At 40.8% G+C, this 17,271-nt stretch overlaps 1 protein-coding gene across 1 annotated transcript; it reads right to left on the reverse strand.

Annotated features, from left to right (window-relative positions):
- Positions 1-1,129: 1,129 nt before the first annotated feature.
- sncb (synuclein, beta) lies at positions 1,130-11,495 on the reverse strand. Its single transcript, XM_070913633.1, has 5 exons — positions 11,375-11,495; positions 7,319-7,348; positions 6,974-7,059; positions 2,763-2,849; positions 1,130-1,159 (listed from the first exon to the last, which is right to left on the reverse strand). Exons 1-5 carry the CDS (start codon positions 11,493-11,495, stop codon positions 1,130-1,132), a joined length of 354 nt encoding a protein of 117 aa, XP_070769734.1.
- Between the last annotated feature and the right edge of the window lie 5,776 nt (positions 11,496-17,271).

Raw genomic sequence — 17,271 nt, forward strand, 5'->3', positions numbered from 1 at the left:
GCTGACAGCGGCGGCAGCGGCGGTTTAATACCCTCTGTTTGAGCCCGACAGCACCAAGCCTGCACGTTCCAGCCGGATTAACCCAAACAAAACCCACCCAAAGAGGCCCGATCAGACTGGCATCCCAACTATGGCAGTGTCCTGCCAAGGGCCAGAGCCCGCTCAGCAGATTTTTACACATCCTGTAGTCAAACCCCCAGACAAGAGTGAGCAAAAAAGGGAAACATGTGAGGACGATGCATAACAGATCCTCATTTACACCAACAGGCAGAAAAAACAGTTGGTTACAAGAGGTCTCAGTGATCAATGCCAACAGTGAGTTTAAACATTATCAAACAACACTAACAGATGGTTTCTTTTTTTACTTTTTATTTACAGAGGAATGTATGTCTGGCTTAACACATAAACCTTTATATTGACAAGTCCTGCAATTTAAAGCACATATTGATATGACAACCATTATGATTTCAAGACATAATATATTGACTTTAACTTGTTAAAATCTTCAGTACACACAAACACACACACGCACACACAAACATGTACACTCTGTCCATTTCTAACGGATAGTTTACTGGAATGATTTCACAAGCAACTAGAAAGATACAATGTAAAAAACTCTTACTTTAAAAATGTCGAAAGAAATCTCCAAAGAAATGCAAAAAGAAAGAACCCACAAACAGGCATTGTCGACACTTAAGAGGATATTATTGATTTCATATCTGCTTGCAACCGGACATATTTATTTTTTCCACTCCCAATGTCTCATTGGAAGATGATGAACATCTATTGCACGTTTTCTAAATACAGATACACACAAGTACAAAGTCACGAGCCCTGGCTCTGGTCTCATTTCGTTGGGAGGGAATCAAGGAAATGAGACAGAGAGGGCAAATCCTACATCTCAATAAATACCTACACCCAACACATTACATTAAGAACATGACATTTACAATATATAATAATAAAAGATTTGTCTTGAAGGAAGAACATTTTTCAGTGGGAATGCTTGTCTTTTTTGTTCTTTTTTTGCAACGGGGGTATAATTGTAATAGTTTCAGCATTTGTCCTTTTTATTATTAGAAATATTATTGTGCTGCTGGTTGGATGGTGGTTTGGGCTGATGCTTTTATGCTTCTGGCTCGTAGTCCTGGCTCTCCTGGGAAGAAGAAGAACCGATTTTAGAGAGACAGGCGGGTCAAATCTGCAGCACAGAGAAGCTCCAGGTTGAATTCAGACAGTGAGACTTTAATTAACAACTTAATCGTATGAAATTCAACTTAAATCGGTTTAAGAAGAATATACATGACAGAGGGCTTATGGTAACACATGATCGCTCTCTGCTGAAAGCAGTGATGTCACTCCATCACAACTGTAAGCTCCTCTGCTGTTTCAGTGTCTCTCTCCAGCCTGCAGAGGGCAGCACAAGCCTACACCAGCTCCAAGGACGTGTCGTGAGCACATTCCCAGCATCCTTGTAACCCTGCACACGCCTCCTCCACGCACATGATCATAAAAAAATAAATAACAGCCTCCAGGAATGTGCAACAGTCTTAGGTCATCTGATATTTTCACAAAACCAAGAGTGATACTAGATGAGATGGATTTTTTTTATCTCCAAATCCTCTCTGAGAGGGCTCACTTCACTCTGCAGCACTCAGACTCCATATTTACAGCAATGCAGGGAGACCCTGACATTACCCACAATGCACAGAGGCAGAGCGCGTCATCACCACACCCATTCAGACTGAGTTCTCACATCGCTGGTGTAGCATAGGATGGGGGAGGGGAAAGAGATGCGGAGGAGTAGGAGAGAGAGATGGAGGAGGACATGGATGATACAAGCTACTGCCTCTGAGAAATTCACTTTTAATTTGCATTTCAGGGAATATCTCTTGTTTCATTCCTTTAACTGATTAACACAGTAATCTACCGATGGAAGGCTGTAAGTGGTAATGAAAAGAAAATCTGACCAAATGCTCTGAATAAATTGAACATTATTAAGAGATTATGCAAAATCTCGTATTAAATCTTCCTTTAACTGAAAGCTGATTCTGAATATTTTAATATTCTGTGACAATATAATAGGCTTCTGGCTAAAAACATGATGGGTGCTGTGCTTTAAATCATTATATATAATGAAAAACTATCTTTTCAACATTCTGTGCATTGTGTGATATTTTTATTTATTCTTAGCTATTTAAAATCTGTTTTCAAAGCAAGAGGTTCTGCACAGTTTGTCTCGGCCCTGACAGCCAAATTCCAAAAATAACCATCTGTGTCAGACTCGCATCCTTCCTCCACGCACACACACACACACACACACACACACACACACACACATACACACACACCCAACGCTAAGTGTAGGTAGGTGGTGCTATATTCACTCTACTCGCTATGTGGCAATTGGCTTGTTAAGCCCTCTGTTTTCATTTTCCAGAGAACTACCTCAGCGTGCGCTGTAGTGCTTGTGTGGGACAGAAGTGGAGGGCAAGTGTGGAGCGCTATTGAAATGCAATACAGCAAAATAAAATGTGTGACCATGCAGAGCTGGTGAATGCTGATGGGCCTCCATCTACTGTAAGTGAATGGACTCATCCTCAACCGCAGTCCACAGCCTTTACAGTTTTTTTTTTATAGCCTTTTCACAAAAACTTATTTACAATAAAACCATATAGTTCAACGTAAATCCAGAGACATAAGAGGCTTTAATGTAGAGTGGAGACATGTATGCGCTTTGTGTCGTGTAGGCTGATTACCTGCTGGGTCTCATCATATGTCTCCCCTTCTGGCTCCAGCATCGCCTCTCCCTGGCCCTCCATGGCCTCCTGCCCATACTCCTCAGGCTGCAGAGACAGAGAGAGGGAGAAAAAGAAAAGATCTACAGTAACAGAAGCAGCTATGCATATTTGTAGTTGAACTTAAAGGATAAGGCTGGCAAAAGGAAACGCCCCATTTTGTGCCTCTCGTGTTTTATAATTATATTCAGAGCTAAGCATCCAAAAAAAAAAAAAAAACACCAGACGATCTTTGAAAAACCCAGAAGGTGGTTCAACAAACACTTGCTTCTGTTCTGAGGGTTTTTCCAGTGTCCCTAAAGACTCTCAAAGACATTTGCATGAAATATTCAGTCTGTTGCACAATAAAAAAAGATTTCCGTTTCTTTAGTTGTTGTTGTAGTTTCTAATCCAGATAGCCGGAAATGTAAGTCCCTGCTCTTTTTGTACAACACAAGGAGAATGTTAATGCTTTATTTTGTATGAAAATATAAAATAATAGAAGGTAACATCAATATATACAAATAAGTGAATAGAAAGTGGTAGAAATGTTTTAGTTTGAGCAAGGACATCTGTCATTTCCAGCTACCATCTTTGTTTGGATTAGGAAACAGAGTCACAACTTGGGAAATGGGTTGAAATGTTTTTTTTTTGTGCAGAATATTCTTTCACCCAGATGGTAAGAACAGGATCCTGGAAATACCTTCAGAACAGCATAGTTAGCATTTTCAGTGTGAGCATGTTAGCATGCACTTGACATTGACATTTAGCTCAAACACACAGCTGTGCTTAAGTACAGCTTCACAGAGCCTCTAGCATGGCTATTTATCTGTGACTCTAATGTAATAGTAACAGATGGAAGAGGCAAAACCAGGGGCTAAAAGAGACCATAACCAACAATGCATTAGTCTGTGTCTCAGTGCCTCTGTTACCTATCCAGTCCGTGGCACTCGGCCCAAAGTGCATTGGTTTTCACTAAAGAAGTAAATCTTTAAAAATGGCTGACAAATATATAGTTTCATTGTTAAAAAAGGATAAATAATTTCCTCCAACAGCTGGGCATTGTGGTTTTCAGCAAATGTTACTCAAACAGGAGGAAATGTGCATTTATTGGGGACTATTTTCAGGTGTGGACTAATACACATTTAATGCTCTATAGCAGCAGGACCGTGTAGGTGGGTTAATTTAAGATAAACTACAGCGGCCTGTGTTCATCGTAATAAAGTCTTTTTTTTTGGACAACAATGGAGGCACAGAGGAATAAGAAATATTAGGCTTTGGATACAAAGACAATACTTATTAGTAGGATAAGGTCATTCTTGGTTTTGGTCTTTTTGTGGGTTTCATTGACACTGAGAAAAATATAGAATATCACCAGCCTTATCTTTTAATATTAAAGGTAACACTGAAAATCTAATAACTTGATATCCTGACACTGTGAGCCTCAACCACAGTGGGTGTAAACAAACGGTATCTCCTTCTGAGAGCTTCCTGCAGCAGACAGCGTTCCATCCCTGCTGTACCTGCTACTATGAGCCCTGAGAACAAAGCTAGTGGGTCACCGCACATTTATTTTTAAACCCAGCACTAATCAAGTCAATTAGGTCAGAGAAGAACAGACCATAATCCAGTGTACTGTATCAAGCTGGCGTTATTGCTTTAAGCCCACCAACACGATTAGCATGGCCTTAAACGCTGAACAATGGGAAACCACCACAAAGGCCTAATCAGACGGATCATTGCCGGAGAAGAAGTGGACATGAAAAAGGCTGTTTATGTGATTATAGCAGAAGAGAAAGATAAGTTTTGTGTCCGATTGGTCACACATTTAAAATTCAGTGGAGACTCAGGCACAAGAGAAGCCTTGTGTTCAAACCATGTAGCACAGGTCTCTCTTAAAAGTGTTATTTTAAATTACGGTTTTGAAAGTATCTAAGTGAAACATTTTAAGCACAATCTTAGAGTGCAAAAATACTGCATATGAGTGGATGTAGAGCCCAGCACGAGCTAGAACTGAACAAAAAAGCACAGCACATGGTATCAATGTCAACAGTTTAACAGTCTGTTGTCAGGGTGTTGAAATGAGAAGTTTTATCACTCAGATAGTGCCTTGAAGAAGCCTATTAGAGAAGGCTGTCAGATTTACTAGATTAGCGAGTCAGTGGAGAGGGTCCAACTCTGAGGGATGAAGCGTAGGACGGGACGGGGACCTCCCGCTTTCACTGACAGAGATAGACGAAAAGCCAACATGCTGACAGCGCACCGCCTGATCGTTTAAGGTAAAGAACACAAGCAGAAAAACTGTCTGTGAATAAAATGGGTTACCACTCAAATCTCCAAGGTTGGCTACATGTTGATTTTTCCATGTTCTATGCATCTGTTCCACCTCCACCTGTGTGTAGAGAGTGTGTGGAACAACGACTCCCCCCCAAGCTTCCTCCAATAAAACAAGTGTAAAACAAAGCCTTAGTGCAATTGTGTTTTCCTGGTTTAACTGTATGAAAGCTGTCAATCAGCAGTTTACTCATTTACATTTAGCAGCGTGGATGTTGAGGAAAGCAGAATCATGATGTGGTGTGTCTGTTTTATTCTTGCCAGAGTTCAGAAACATGTTTTTAACTTAAATACACAACTAAACTTACTCAGCTTTTTCAGCATGATCATGTTTCCTCTGGTAGGAGAAGTTTTAGTACAACAAATGTCTGTGCTGATAGCAGAGGAATAAAACATATGAAATGCAGATTAGTAACTGTGTTTTGGAGTGACATGCAGATTGATCAGCCCGTGTTTATTCCTGCTGTCTCAGTCTGGCTCTGCTACAATGACTACACGGTCCAGACTTTAATGAACACAACTTACAGCATGTAGCCAACTGTAAGTGAGCCTTGGATCTGGTTTCTTTTTTTCTCTTTCAATCATTCTCAGGCACATCAAGAACAGTGAGCTGTTGCATTGTTACCATGCATATACAAGTCAATTCATTATATTCATGCAATCAAAGGGGCAATCCATTGATTTTAGACATGAAGTTTCATTTCATGAGGAGAACTGCTCAGCCTGTGAAAACACTTGTATAATGTCTTCTGTGGCTCTGGAGGAGGTTTTCCAAAGTCTGAAAAAATAACCCTGATGATGTCACCAGGGTTATCTCAGGCTTGGGCTTGACACGCAATTATTTTATTGTGTCTTGTGAGTCTTGTGAGTCCCCCCAACTTTGTGGAAGTGGAATACTAAATTGCTTGAGTACCACTTTAAATAATATCTTTTTCAATTTGGAACATAAAGGATATCTTCGAATGCATTTTGAAGTTGTATTTAGTATATTTGCAGCTCTACTACATGTTTACATTATATGAGAAGGGGCAAGAGTTTGTAATTTGTAAAACCATTACTATAGTGTGCATTGCCTAATCCTCTGAGAAGGTTGAAGATATTATACTATATAATACTAATTGATTAGTTTATCAACAAAAATTGAAAACTGCTGCCATCTTCTTAAATGTGAGGACTTGCTGTTTTTCTGTGTTTTATATTAGTGGAAATGTAAAATCTTTAGGTTTTGGACTGTTGGGAAGGATAAAACAAGCAATTTGAAGATGTCATTTTGGGCTCCAGAAAATTGTAATAGTTATACTAATATTCACTGTTCATAAGAAAATAATTTATAGATCAGTCGCTAATAAAAATTACAGGTGGTTGCAGCCCTTGTTGTATATACTAAAAAATATGATAAAATAAAATGCAATACCAACCACCTTTGTAGTTTCGTCTGACAAAAAAGTCACAACATATCATGAATGGTAAATGGTCTTCACTTATATAGTGCTTTTCAACCTTAACAGTTCCCAAAGCACTTTACAGATCAAGTCACATTCACCCATTCACACACACACACACACACACACACACACACACACACACACACACACACACAGTGCTGGCCTCCATCAGGAGCAACTTAAGGTTCAGTGTCTTGCTCAAGGACACTTTGACATGACAGGGGGAGCCAGGGATCGAACCCCCAACCCACTCTACCCGCGCGACAGTGCTAATCACTGTGCCACCATGCCGCCCATGCTGCTCATGAGGGCCAACCGACTTCCTGCAGGTGTGTGTGAACACACTGCAATACTTTGTCTGATAACAGGAACACACTGAAGAAACAAAAACAGTCACTGGAATGGCGTACGTACGTTCATGTCAGTAGGGAACTCGTCCTTTTTCACCAGGCCGGTTGCAGCAACGATGTTCCCAACGGCTCCAGTGGTCTTCTCAGCCACTGCAGACACACACACACACACACACACACACACACACGTAACATTATCTCAGCAGATCCAGCAGACAGATTAAAAGCATGCACATGATGTTAGCCCTCTTTCGTTTCTCAATTGATTATTGCACATAATGACCACTTACACACACCCCCTACAACACACAAACCCCCCTTATTTCCAGTCTGGAGTAAGAGTCTCGTCACTGTAATGACACTAAGCCTCTTACTGCAGCAGTAATGATGCACCAGAGGGACAACTCACCTGTGCCCACGCTGTCTTTGGCCTTGCTACCTGAATTAACAACAAAGGAAATTTGTTAGAGAAGGTGTATGTTCCTTTGTGAATGAAGTACCATTTGACATTTTGCAATTCAACATTCATTTGTGTGTTTGTGCATGTGTGTGTGTGTGTGTATACGGGAACTTTGCACTTGCCTGAGACTAACCACTGAAGCACTACTACCATTTATTCAGAGTGAAATGAACAAAAGCCTATGCAGTCAAAATTTTAGCCTGCCTTGTATTTTCTTAAAATGCATAATTTCTAAGCGACTTGCTTTTTTACGACCTTGACAGGTCGAACGTCATCTACCTGACAGCATGACTCATGAAACACAGATGCTCCAGTAGCCCGACATGATGAAAAGCAGCATTAATTCAAAGATGCAGCACTGCAGGTTCATAACTGCTCACATGATAAACTGTGAAGCGTAACTAACGTGATTAACTTTGAACTGTCATTACCAGCCAAAGTAATGCAATATCAGTATCAATTTTTTTTTATTCACAGTTTGCCACAGCTCCAGAGGTCCTGGAGAACAATCATGGCTACAGCACTTGGGTTTCTTGGTACTTTTATTGTGAGGAGTTATTAAACTCTGAAACTGGTTTAAACCACTGCATTGTTCAATTCTCTGACCTTTGGCAGCTCTCATCCATCTACGCTGTACTCCGTCGAGCTATTTGGGCAATCTACTGTGTGCCCACTGGTCCTGATCACTCAAGCATTGTCATCCTCTCTACTGTGCAGCAGTCACAGGCCTTATTGGTCCCAGAGGGCCTTTAAAAGCCAAGGAGAGGTGAAATGATGATGAAGTACATAACCGTCACTACAAAAGGCGAGCCTTAAAGCAAAACATACATCTAAGAGATGCATCCATTTAAGCAGCGGCTGTGGTGAAGAGCAGCGGCCGCACTACACCTACAGTATCACAAATGGATGATAGCTGTGGGCAAGAATTCAGAAATATTAATAATTACAAATGGCTTGTGCTATTTGAAAGCAGAAAAAAAATCTTTGCACCAAATGACAACATTTGGACTGTAACACTTTCCTTTAATGAACATAAACAATAGATTTGATTATTATTTTTGAGAAGTGTGTTTCAAGCTCATTTAAAAAAAAAAAATCAAACAATGTAGACTTTTGCAAGATAAAAAAAGATTTAAATCACCTTAGTGGTTATAAAATACCTGGAAAATACCAGAATGATTGTAATTCTTGGGTGTGACTCATTTCATAGCTCCCACCTGCTATTTTTCCTTTTAGTGGTATCGACTTTTAAATGAGGACAAAAAGACTTGATGCATCAACACACAAAATAAAGTTGATGGAACATGTAACTTCCCCCTTAAATATATAAAATTATTATCATCTTAACATTGACAATAATCATTAGCATCATATTAACGATAAAATTGAAACAGCTTGTTATTCTGTAATTCAGTTTCAGGATTGTGTCAATTTAACTATAGAAAGGAGCTGTTATATACACTATAATTATATACTGAGGATGTTATGGTGTGACTGCAAGGGTTCACAAAAGTAATAAGATTGCTTTTAAAGCAGCACTGCATAAAGACTCCACCGTGTTACAGTAGAGCACGTAGATGCTCCATGAATGAGACAGTCAGTTGTGACATTAAATGGCATCTAGTACAACAGGGTCTTCTCACTTCCGCCTCTCCTTCTTGCCTTTACTCAGGCTGACTGCTCAGCTCAGCTGGGTGGGCGGTCTGCAGCAGCAGCAGCAGCAGCAGCTGTCAAGAGGTGGGCCACAGACCTATCAGATCGCTCTCACCCCTCCTCCAAGAGGGGCCTTCAAGCAAATCATACGCAGCTTTCTAGGGCACCACCACGCTCAACAAGCAGCACGCAGAAGCACAGAGAGATGCCACAGAAAGGCTCCTCTCCCTTTCTGCGTACCACAGGCAAAAGGCAAGATGAGACATGACGGACATGAGCCTTCACGTGTTTTGCAGCCTGACATGTTTTGGCTCTGGTGATGAGTGACAGGGACACGGTGCTAAATATTTAGGGTAATTGGATTCCATCTAAATGCTGACACATTGGACAACTTCTCCTGGAAAACCCAACGTCTCTCGAACGCGCCCAAAACATACTGTCCCCGGATCAACGGTCCGAGCTGGTGACTGTACTGAACTACCAGCAGGGGTGTCACTGGAAATTTGGGCCCTCTGACAACAGCTCGACAACTGACAAAATAAATATCTGTAATGGCTGGCAGGTTCCAGGGCCTGTGTCCAGCTCTGAGTCCCTTGAGTCATCTAGCCCTCCCCCATTCAGCCCCTAACAGACCAACTGGAGGCGAACAAGCAGAGCAGGCCAATATGGAAGAATTTATTTATCACATAATGATATGCAGTTGGTGAAATTCATAAAATCACTATATATCAATAAAATAAAACAAGTGATGTTTTATTACACTTCCAGCCTCTCAATCATGAACATTTTCTGCTTTTCTTCATCTTAAGTAAGTGTATACAGTAAATCTTTGGATTTTGGACTGTTGATTGGACAAAACAAGCACTCTAAAGACGTCACCGTGGACTCTCTTGTTATGAGCATAATCAAGGAAATAATATTTAGATTAATCGCTAATGAAAATAATCGTTAGCTGCAGCCCCAGACATATTAAAACGAAAACTATAGAACTCAAATTAGGCTCTGTAAAATATGGTTGGTCATTTTGTTCAAAATTTGAATTTATGGGGCTTGGTATTAAATATTTAGACAATAGAACTGGTTAGCATTTGTAATAATGACATTAAAATTTAATTCTTTCATAATGATTTGACACCATTAAAGAATAATCCTGAATTAGTACGCAGCAACACAGATCATTAAATTATGCACAGCACTGCCTTTTAAGTGATGCATAAAACTGGAATATGACGACTGTGAAAGTTGATCAAAGAGACTGAGACCTTTTGTTTTGTCTTGTTTCATTTGTACCTTTGCACAGCTGCTTGCTAATCTTTTTCAGGTGTCCATCTACCTCCATGTCACATGTGTTTATTTAAATAAAGATATAGAGCAAGTGAAACAGAATGGGCCAATAATCTAAGGCACATACGTGGCAATTGCACATTAAAATCCTGAAACAGAGGCACTGATCTCCACAGATGTCTGTAACGGTGTCCATCACAAATTAAGCTGCACTATAAAGGACAAACGCAGAGGCCTTTATTCGGTTTGTCTCCAGGAGACTGTTTTACAATCTGCAGCCGTCCAATGCACGGACATGTGGCAAGAGCTGCTCCCACCATCCTGCTGCCCCACCCCCACCCCTGTTCCCATCTCCTGCCTGTAGCCCAGTCAAGTCAGGCGAGAGGGCATAAGGACATTCAGAGCCTCGTATCACATCGTCTACGTCAACAGAACTCCTCATCCCAGTGCATCCTTTTTAAAACTACTGATATTTATAGGAGTAAATACTGTATAGTTTGATGCAAAGGGTAAAATAGCTGATTCTTTACCTACTGCATCAGCCTGCATAAGTAAAACGAGGATATTGATCAGCTGTCAGGCTGATTTATCAAATTACTGCTACTTTAATAAAGTACTCTGAATTTAGCAAAGGAGTGCAATCAGTTGTAGTTATGTTGTACACTGTCAAATATCAGTCATTTTAACTTACACCATGCATTGAGTTTGATACAATAAATGTAGTTATACAGAGGAAACCATAGAGGTGTAATATCGTCACTAACAGTATTATGATGCTGAACAAAGAGGTTAAAAACTAAGCATTACACTCAGCCTGTTGGTTTCTTTCATGTCTGAGGGAAGCAGGCTTCTGCTATCTACTGTGCCAATAAAGGAAAGGTTATTGTATAATTTCACCATTTGTTCCAGGACATGTGGGAATGCTGCATGAGCTAAATCATAAAATATTCTCTCTGCTGATTTGTTGCTGCTCCTGCATACAGCAGGAACATCAGCCGTCTCAACGGGGGCCTGTGTATGATTTTGCATGTAAAATAACGTGCAAACAGACATTCGTGGTCGTCTTACCTACAAACATAACTCCTTCTTTAGTCTTTTCAGCCGCAACCGCAACTCCTTCCTTGGTCTTCTCTGCGGCCACAGCCATCCCCTCTTTCGCTTTAGACAAACCCTTCATAAACACATCCATCTTGGCCGAGTTACTGTGGAGAGATGGACCAAACCTGCTGTCAGTCACCATCACTGCTGTCACTGTGTATCTTATTTCCATGCATGCGTGACATTTAATATATCATATTATTAATAAGCAGCTGCAGTGATTGCATTCCCATGTATTTCCACAAAGCTGTGTGGATTTCAGTCTATCATAAGACCATACATTATAGTAAAAGAGGGCAGCAGCGCCTCCTGTGGTAGATCCTGGCATCTGCAGCCATCAGGCTGTAGTAAAAACCCTCTGTTCACTCATGCATTCAACCCCCTTTTCACATCCTCGTCAAAGCATCAAATATTCAAAGGCAAAAAGATTTCAATGAAATGGTTAATTGTGGAGGCACTCATTAATTATTGCTCCCCTGTAATGCTACTCTCAGTGGCAGCGAGATGACAGGGCTGCGCACGGGGGGGGGCGCAGGCCCTTTTGACGGACTGTACAGCATATTATACTAGAAGGTGGCATGTAGCCTATTGCAAAGAGCCACACAGCGCTGCTGGGGGAAGGGAGGCACGATCTACACTATGATACCTGCACGCATCGCGGCTTTAACGTAGAATCATGCGGATGTAATCTGAGCTTGGTCCGACATCACGCGCAGGGAGACGTTTGAATAAAACAAACGAGGCTGCAGACTAACAGCTCGAGTTATATTCTTGCATCCGACACCGATCCAGTCAGAGTCCCATCCTGGATGATGCAGGTCAAGCCTTAAATGACTAACATGTACCAATTCACGATGTCTCTCGCTTGCATCCGCGCCTGGCTGAATTTCTTTGCCTTCCAGACACACATCGACAATAATCACGAACAAGATAATTTATATTTATATATATAAATATGTATATATATATATATATATATATATATATATATATATATATATATGAATGTTGGTTAGGAGGTTGAAGTTATTTTAGGCTCGGTGCAAACCAGTGCCTTCCAATGACGACGCTCACATGCATGGTCCTCAAATGGTGGTGACCTCTATATGCTTAAAAAATATCAATAATAAAGGAATGCAATAAATAAAAACAGAGTCCTTACCTATTTACAAATAGGCTTCAACGTGTCCCCTTATGATTCAGCTGCACAGTCGAGTCAAACTAGCGTCTAAACGGGAGATATTTTCAAGTGATCACTAGGTGGGCCTTCCTCGGGCTGATCTCCACCAACAGGGACGGCCCCCTTCACAGTGCGGCTGAGACTATCACGTCCCCCCCTCCGCCCCCCCGCTCTCTCTCTCTCTCTCTCTCTCTCTCTCTCTCTCTCTCTCTCTCTCTCCCATCACTGACTCCCTCCTCCACTATTGATCAGCCCCCAGATGTCAACTGGTCCAGGGAGGAAAATGAGCCACACCAAGTCATCTTGTCTCTTTTCTATTGCAGCAGTCAGACCCAGTGTCCATATAAAAAAATCACTTTATGTGGCTGTAATGTGACTATAGGAATGTCAGCATATATTAACACTATAGAGTACAGTAATCTGGACTATGGACTTTGTGTTAGGCAGTCTGGGTGCAATTATTATCTGCCATTTGTTAAGATTTTCATAAGTGAAATGAAATGCTTGAAGTAACTTTTTCTGGAGGCTACTTGACCTACTTGACTGTTGGGTTCTCGTGGACTCCATTTTGGATTTAACTATGCTACCGCCACCCCATGTTGCACTGAAAACTGGTACCATTTTTTATTGGCTTTCATTAACAAAAATAACCATCCCATATAAGTGTAATGTAGTTTACTGCATCTCTATTTTTACCTGACCCAATTAGCCAATTCGCTAATTAACCGTTGTCTTATATAATAGACTATAGACTCTCCCAGTCATCTCACTTCTGTGTAGTGTGACAATTCTGACATGTGTAGCACTGACCAAACAAGAGCGTGATCTGAGGGTGATACCATTCTGTGTAAGAGATGGGGGTGGGTTGATTCAGCTTTAAGCATTAAGGCTGTGCTGTATATTGATTTTTTGGACCAGCTAGGGAAGTTGTAATTGATGCTTTGGAAAGAAGGACACATATAAAGTCACTCAATATAATTATTTTTGAACCCTTAAATAACTCAACAACCAGATGGGTTACTTAATGTTTGAATATATTTCCGGGCCAAGTGTTAGCTCATAGAGTCACAGGGTGATTTCTTGCTTTGCATTTTTAATTGAAATTCAAGGCTATGCGGTCACGAGCTCGTGAGTTTAATGTGTATTATTTTACGACTGCAGCGAGCGCGCCTCAGCCAATCAGAGCAGAGAACGACCTCAGATCGAATCACGATTTCCCTCGTGTAGAATATCGAACATTCCATGAGGTCACGATGCGTTGTGGAGGACCAAACCAGAGCCAGGGCGACTAATACACACTAAAATGCGCTGATACTGCTGTCGCTGGATACTCCACGTTCCCCTGAGCTGTTTTACAGCCTGGGTAAAGGGTTAAGCACCGCCTCCTCCTCCTTTTTTTTTTTTTTTTTACCCCCTGTCTGACGTAGGTGCAGTGACGCCATCCTCGTTGTCGTGGGCGAGTGATTGCGAAATCCTCCTTCTTCCCCCAACTCCCCCGTCCGGTCTGAGGAAATCCCAGACAGCTACCTCTCCCTGAATTGTCTCATCTGGTCTCGACAAGCGTGAGTAGGCAGGATGGGGCTTTGGATCTGGATCTGGCCATTATGTGCCATGTCCTGCGAGGAGGTAATCTAGTTAAGTGCAACATGCAGCTAATCTGTGCTGTACCAGCCCACACTATAACATTCACCTCTATCAGGAGAGGAAATAAACATATGACTTTTTGGTTTTGTGGGCAACATGGTGTAAACAATCATCATGACCTTATTTATCACCCTCCCATCAATTCATACTACTTAATGTGACACATGAGCTACCACAAATTCATCTCATCTCTGCTTTGAGTCCCAGTCTGCCGCTGTCCAGGGTTCTGAACTGAAGTGTGTCTCTGTCCATGGTGCTGATGTGCTTCAGCCAACATCACACAGCCCTGCAGGGTACGTAGGGTGCAAGACAAAAGGGGTTCCCAATGTCTTCCATCTACACATTGCAAGAAAACGTCACATACAGTTAAACACTTGTCTTTTAAAACCTGCTTTCAGCCCAGAGGTGCAGTAGATGAATTCAGTATCTTGCTTTCCTCCATGCCTGTTTGTACTTGTGAGCCAGTTATGCCCTCTTGTGGTCTTTTGTGATAATACAATGCTAATCATTTAGCATTTACAGCATCCTTTACTGACATTGCATATGCATATTAACTCTTTTGTTCACAACAATAGTGAACAAAAGACATCAGTAGTAAATATTATATAAAATATGAGTTTCGTCTTGAAAGTCTCAATGGAGGGGGAACATTGGAAGTGGAAGGCTTTCCCAAAGTTTTGGTGCTACACTGCAAAGGCACAATCTCCCTTACCCACTAGCCTCCATCGTGGAACAGTTAAAAACTGTTGTTTAGAGGATCTGAGAGGCCTTGAGTTGGACTAGGGGCAGAGAAGTTCTGAAATGTACAGGCTATAAAAACAAATAAAAGAACTTTGAAGTCAGTCCTATGTTTGACAGTAAGCCAGTGCAGGAATACTGGTACTGGTGTAATGCTGTCTCTCTTTCTGGTACCAATTCGAAGTCTCGCTGCAGCATTCTGCACCAGCTGTAGGCGAGACCAAGAGGACTGGCCAATACCCAGGTGCGGTGAGTTGCAGTAATCTAGCCTTAAGGAGATGAGGTGTCTTCATATTGTTGCGAGAGAGGATGGATTTAAGTTTAGCTGTGTTCCTTAGCTGAAAAAAATCAACCTTTCACCACAGAGTTGATCCGTTTGTTAAATTTTAATACTGAGTAAAAGATGACACCAAGATTCCTGGCATGGGCATGACGGTTTGGTGTCAATGGCCCTAAGTGACTAGTTATCCTCCCTGTGTTGGTGTTGGGGGAACCAAAAACAATCTGTCTTGTTGCCATTCAGCTGAAGGCAGTTTTTCGCCATCCAGCATTTCACATCCTGGAGACAGTTAAGGATGGATATGATGGAGTTTGAATCCTCTGGATTCAATGGAAGGTATATTTGTGTGTCTTATGTGTGTATTAAGATCAAAAAGTTTGCAGTCTGTTAGTTGAATTCTCGTCTGCAGGATAAACATACAATGTTTGCACATGCATTTTAATATAAAAGCACATTTAGTTTACATTTAATGAAAAGTGAAATAAAGCTGTTACAACAACCAATGGCACTACTATGTTGATCATTAGGCTAAATACTTTTTAGGCGAATAACGAATGTCTTTTAAACATCCCTGAAGTATGCCACCATTTCATCAGCCCCAGTTATTCTCTCATGCATGTGTTTTTATCAAGATGAGCTGACATGTTTGTAGAGCTGAGAAGGTGGAACACATTCATAGCAATGAATCACAGTTGTAATTTCTAAGTTTTGAAAAAAAGGTAATTGACATCACCCACTATATTATAACTAAACCAACATTTTACATTTAGTTCTAATTTCACCAAGGGACTTACTTAGAATACTGTGATAAAATAAAAGCTATGTACACTGGTTAAGTACATATTCACTGTCGAAAAAATGAAAGGAAAGAATAAACATTCTTGCAACTAGAAATAAATCGAAGCTAACCTACTTTATGTGCTGCTTTTCCACAATCACAGGGCGCAGCCGAGCCACAGCAAGCAGGAGGTCTGTAGATTCATCAAGCAGTAGGCTGCTCTCCTCAAAGGAAACTACTTATTATACGGCCAAAAAGTTGATAGATTTGTTGCCTGGCTCCTTTTTTGAAGTCCCTAAAGGGGTCTGAAAAGTTGCCAAATCTGGTGACACAGATGCTAAAATGTAGAAGCAGGGAGGGTTTCAAGTCAGCCCCATTGGGTTGTGCATGCTCCTTTTAACAATGTGTGTCAGTCAGTAAAAAACATTCACTCTCCTACACTTTAAAAATGACTCACCAAGTCAATTTACCAGGTTCAATACACTTCATAGTTATTAGCTTCAGCTGTTAACAACTGTTATGTCACACTGACTTGTCAGTTTGGTTACAATAATTATCTCAAGAAGGTTTCTCAGGTTTAGTCACACAAGCCCTACTCAGGGCAGCTTTTTGCTGAGATGTGAACAGCCACTTTCAGACCAGTATTAGTAGATTTCACATGTGAGGGCCGAGGTGACTAATGAGTGTGGGAGTAAGTGTTGAAATGGATGCTAAGATTTAAGACCCATGACTCAGCTAAGACACATCCATGAAAAGACACACAACAAGTCCCCATCATGTAACTTCATTTACACTGGAAGTAAGGTAGGATTCAGGGGTGTTAAAGCCAAACAAAAGCATTTCCCAAGCAAATGTGATGTCATGTAAAGCATACTAATAAGCTTGTAATGTAATCATGAGTTATAGTCTTGTGATGTAAAGAATACATGTATTAAAGGTGTAAATGATCATAAATCACACCATTTTTGTTAAATCAACAGATTTGATGTCAGTAATTTGACATACTTGGATACGTTTGTCATTTTCAAGTTTAATTTGTTGTCACAATCACAACAATTTCTCAACTTAAAATCATTAGCTCCAATATTATAAATGAAATAATGCGTTGAATAAATGATTGACTGATCTTTACACTAAAAACAAACTTTATCTAATTTCATCAAGAATTGATTGATTTCATGACACTGATTAAGTGAATTCACAGTGTTCTTCCACTCTTTGACTACTAAAGCTGCCAAGTCTGAATC

The sequence above is a fragment of the Enoplosus armatus genome, chromosome 10 (genome assembly GCF_043641665.1).
Source record: "Enoplosus armatus isolate fEnoArm2 chromosome 10, fEnoArm2.hap1, whole genome shotgun sequence".
Taxonomy (NCBI): Eukaryota; Metazoa; Chordata; class Actinopteri; order Centrarchiformes; family Enoplosidae; genus Enoplosus; species Enoplosus armatus.

Excerpts from the sequence above, each read along its gene's own strand:
- sncb (XM_070913633.1), bottom strand. The coding sequence starts at position 11,495 with ATGGATGTGTTTATGAAGGGTTTGTCTAAAGCGAAAGAGGGGATGGCT. Across the intron at positions 7,060-7,318 it reads CAAAGACAGCGTGGGCACAG|TGGCTGAGAAGACCACTGGA; the intron begins GTGAGTTGTCCC and ends GTGTGTCTGCAG. Across the intron at positions 2,850-6,973 it reads AGTTCCCTACTGACATGAAC|CCTGAGGAGTATGGGCAGGA; the intron begins GTACGTACGCCA and ends CTGTCTCTGCAG.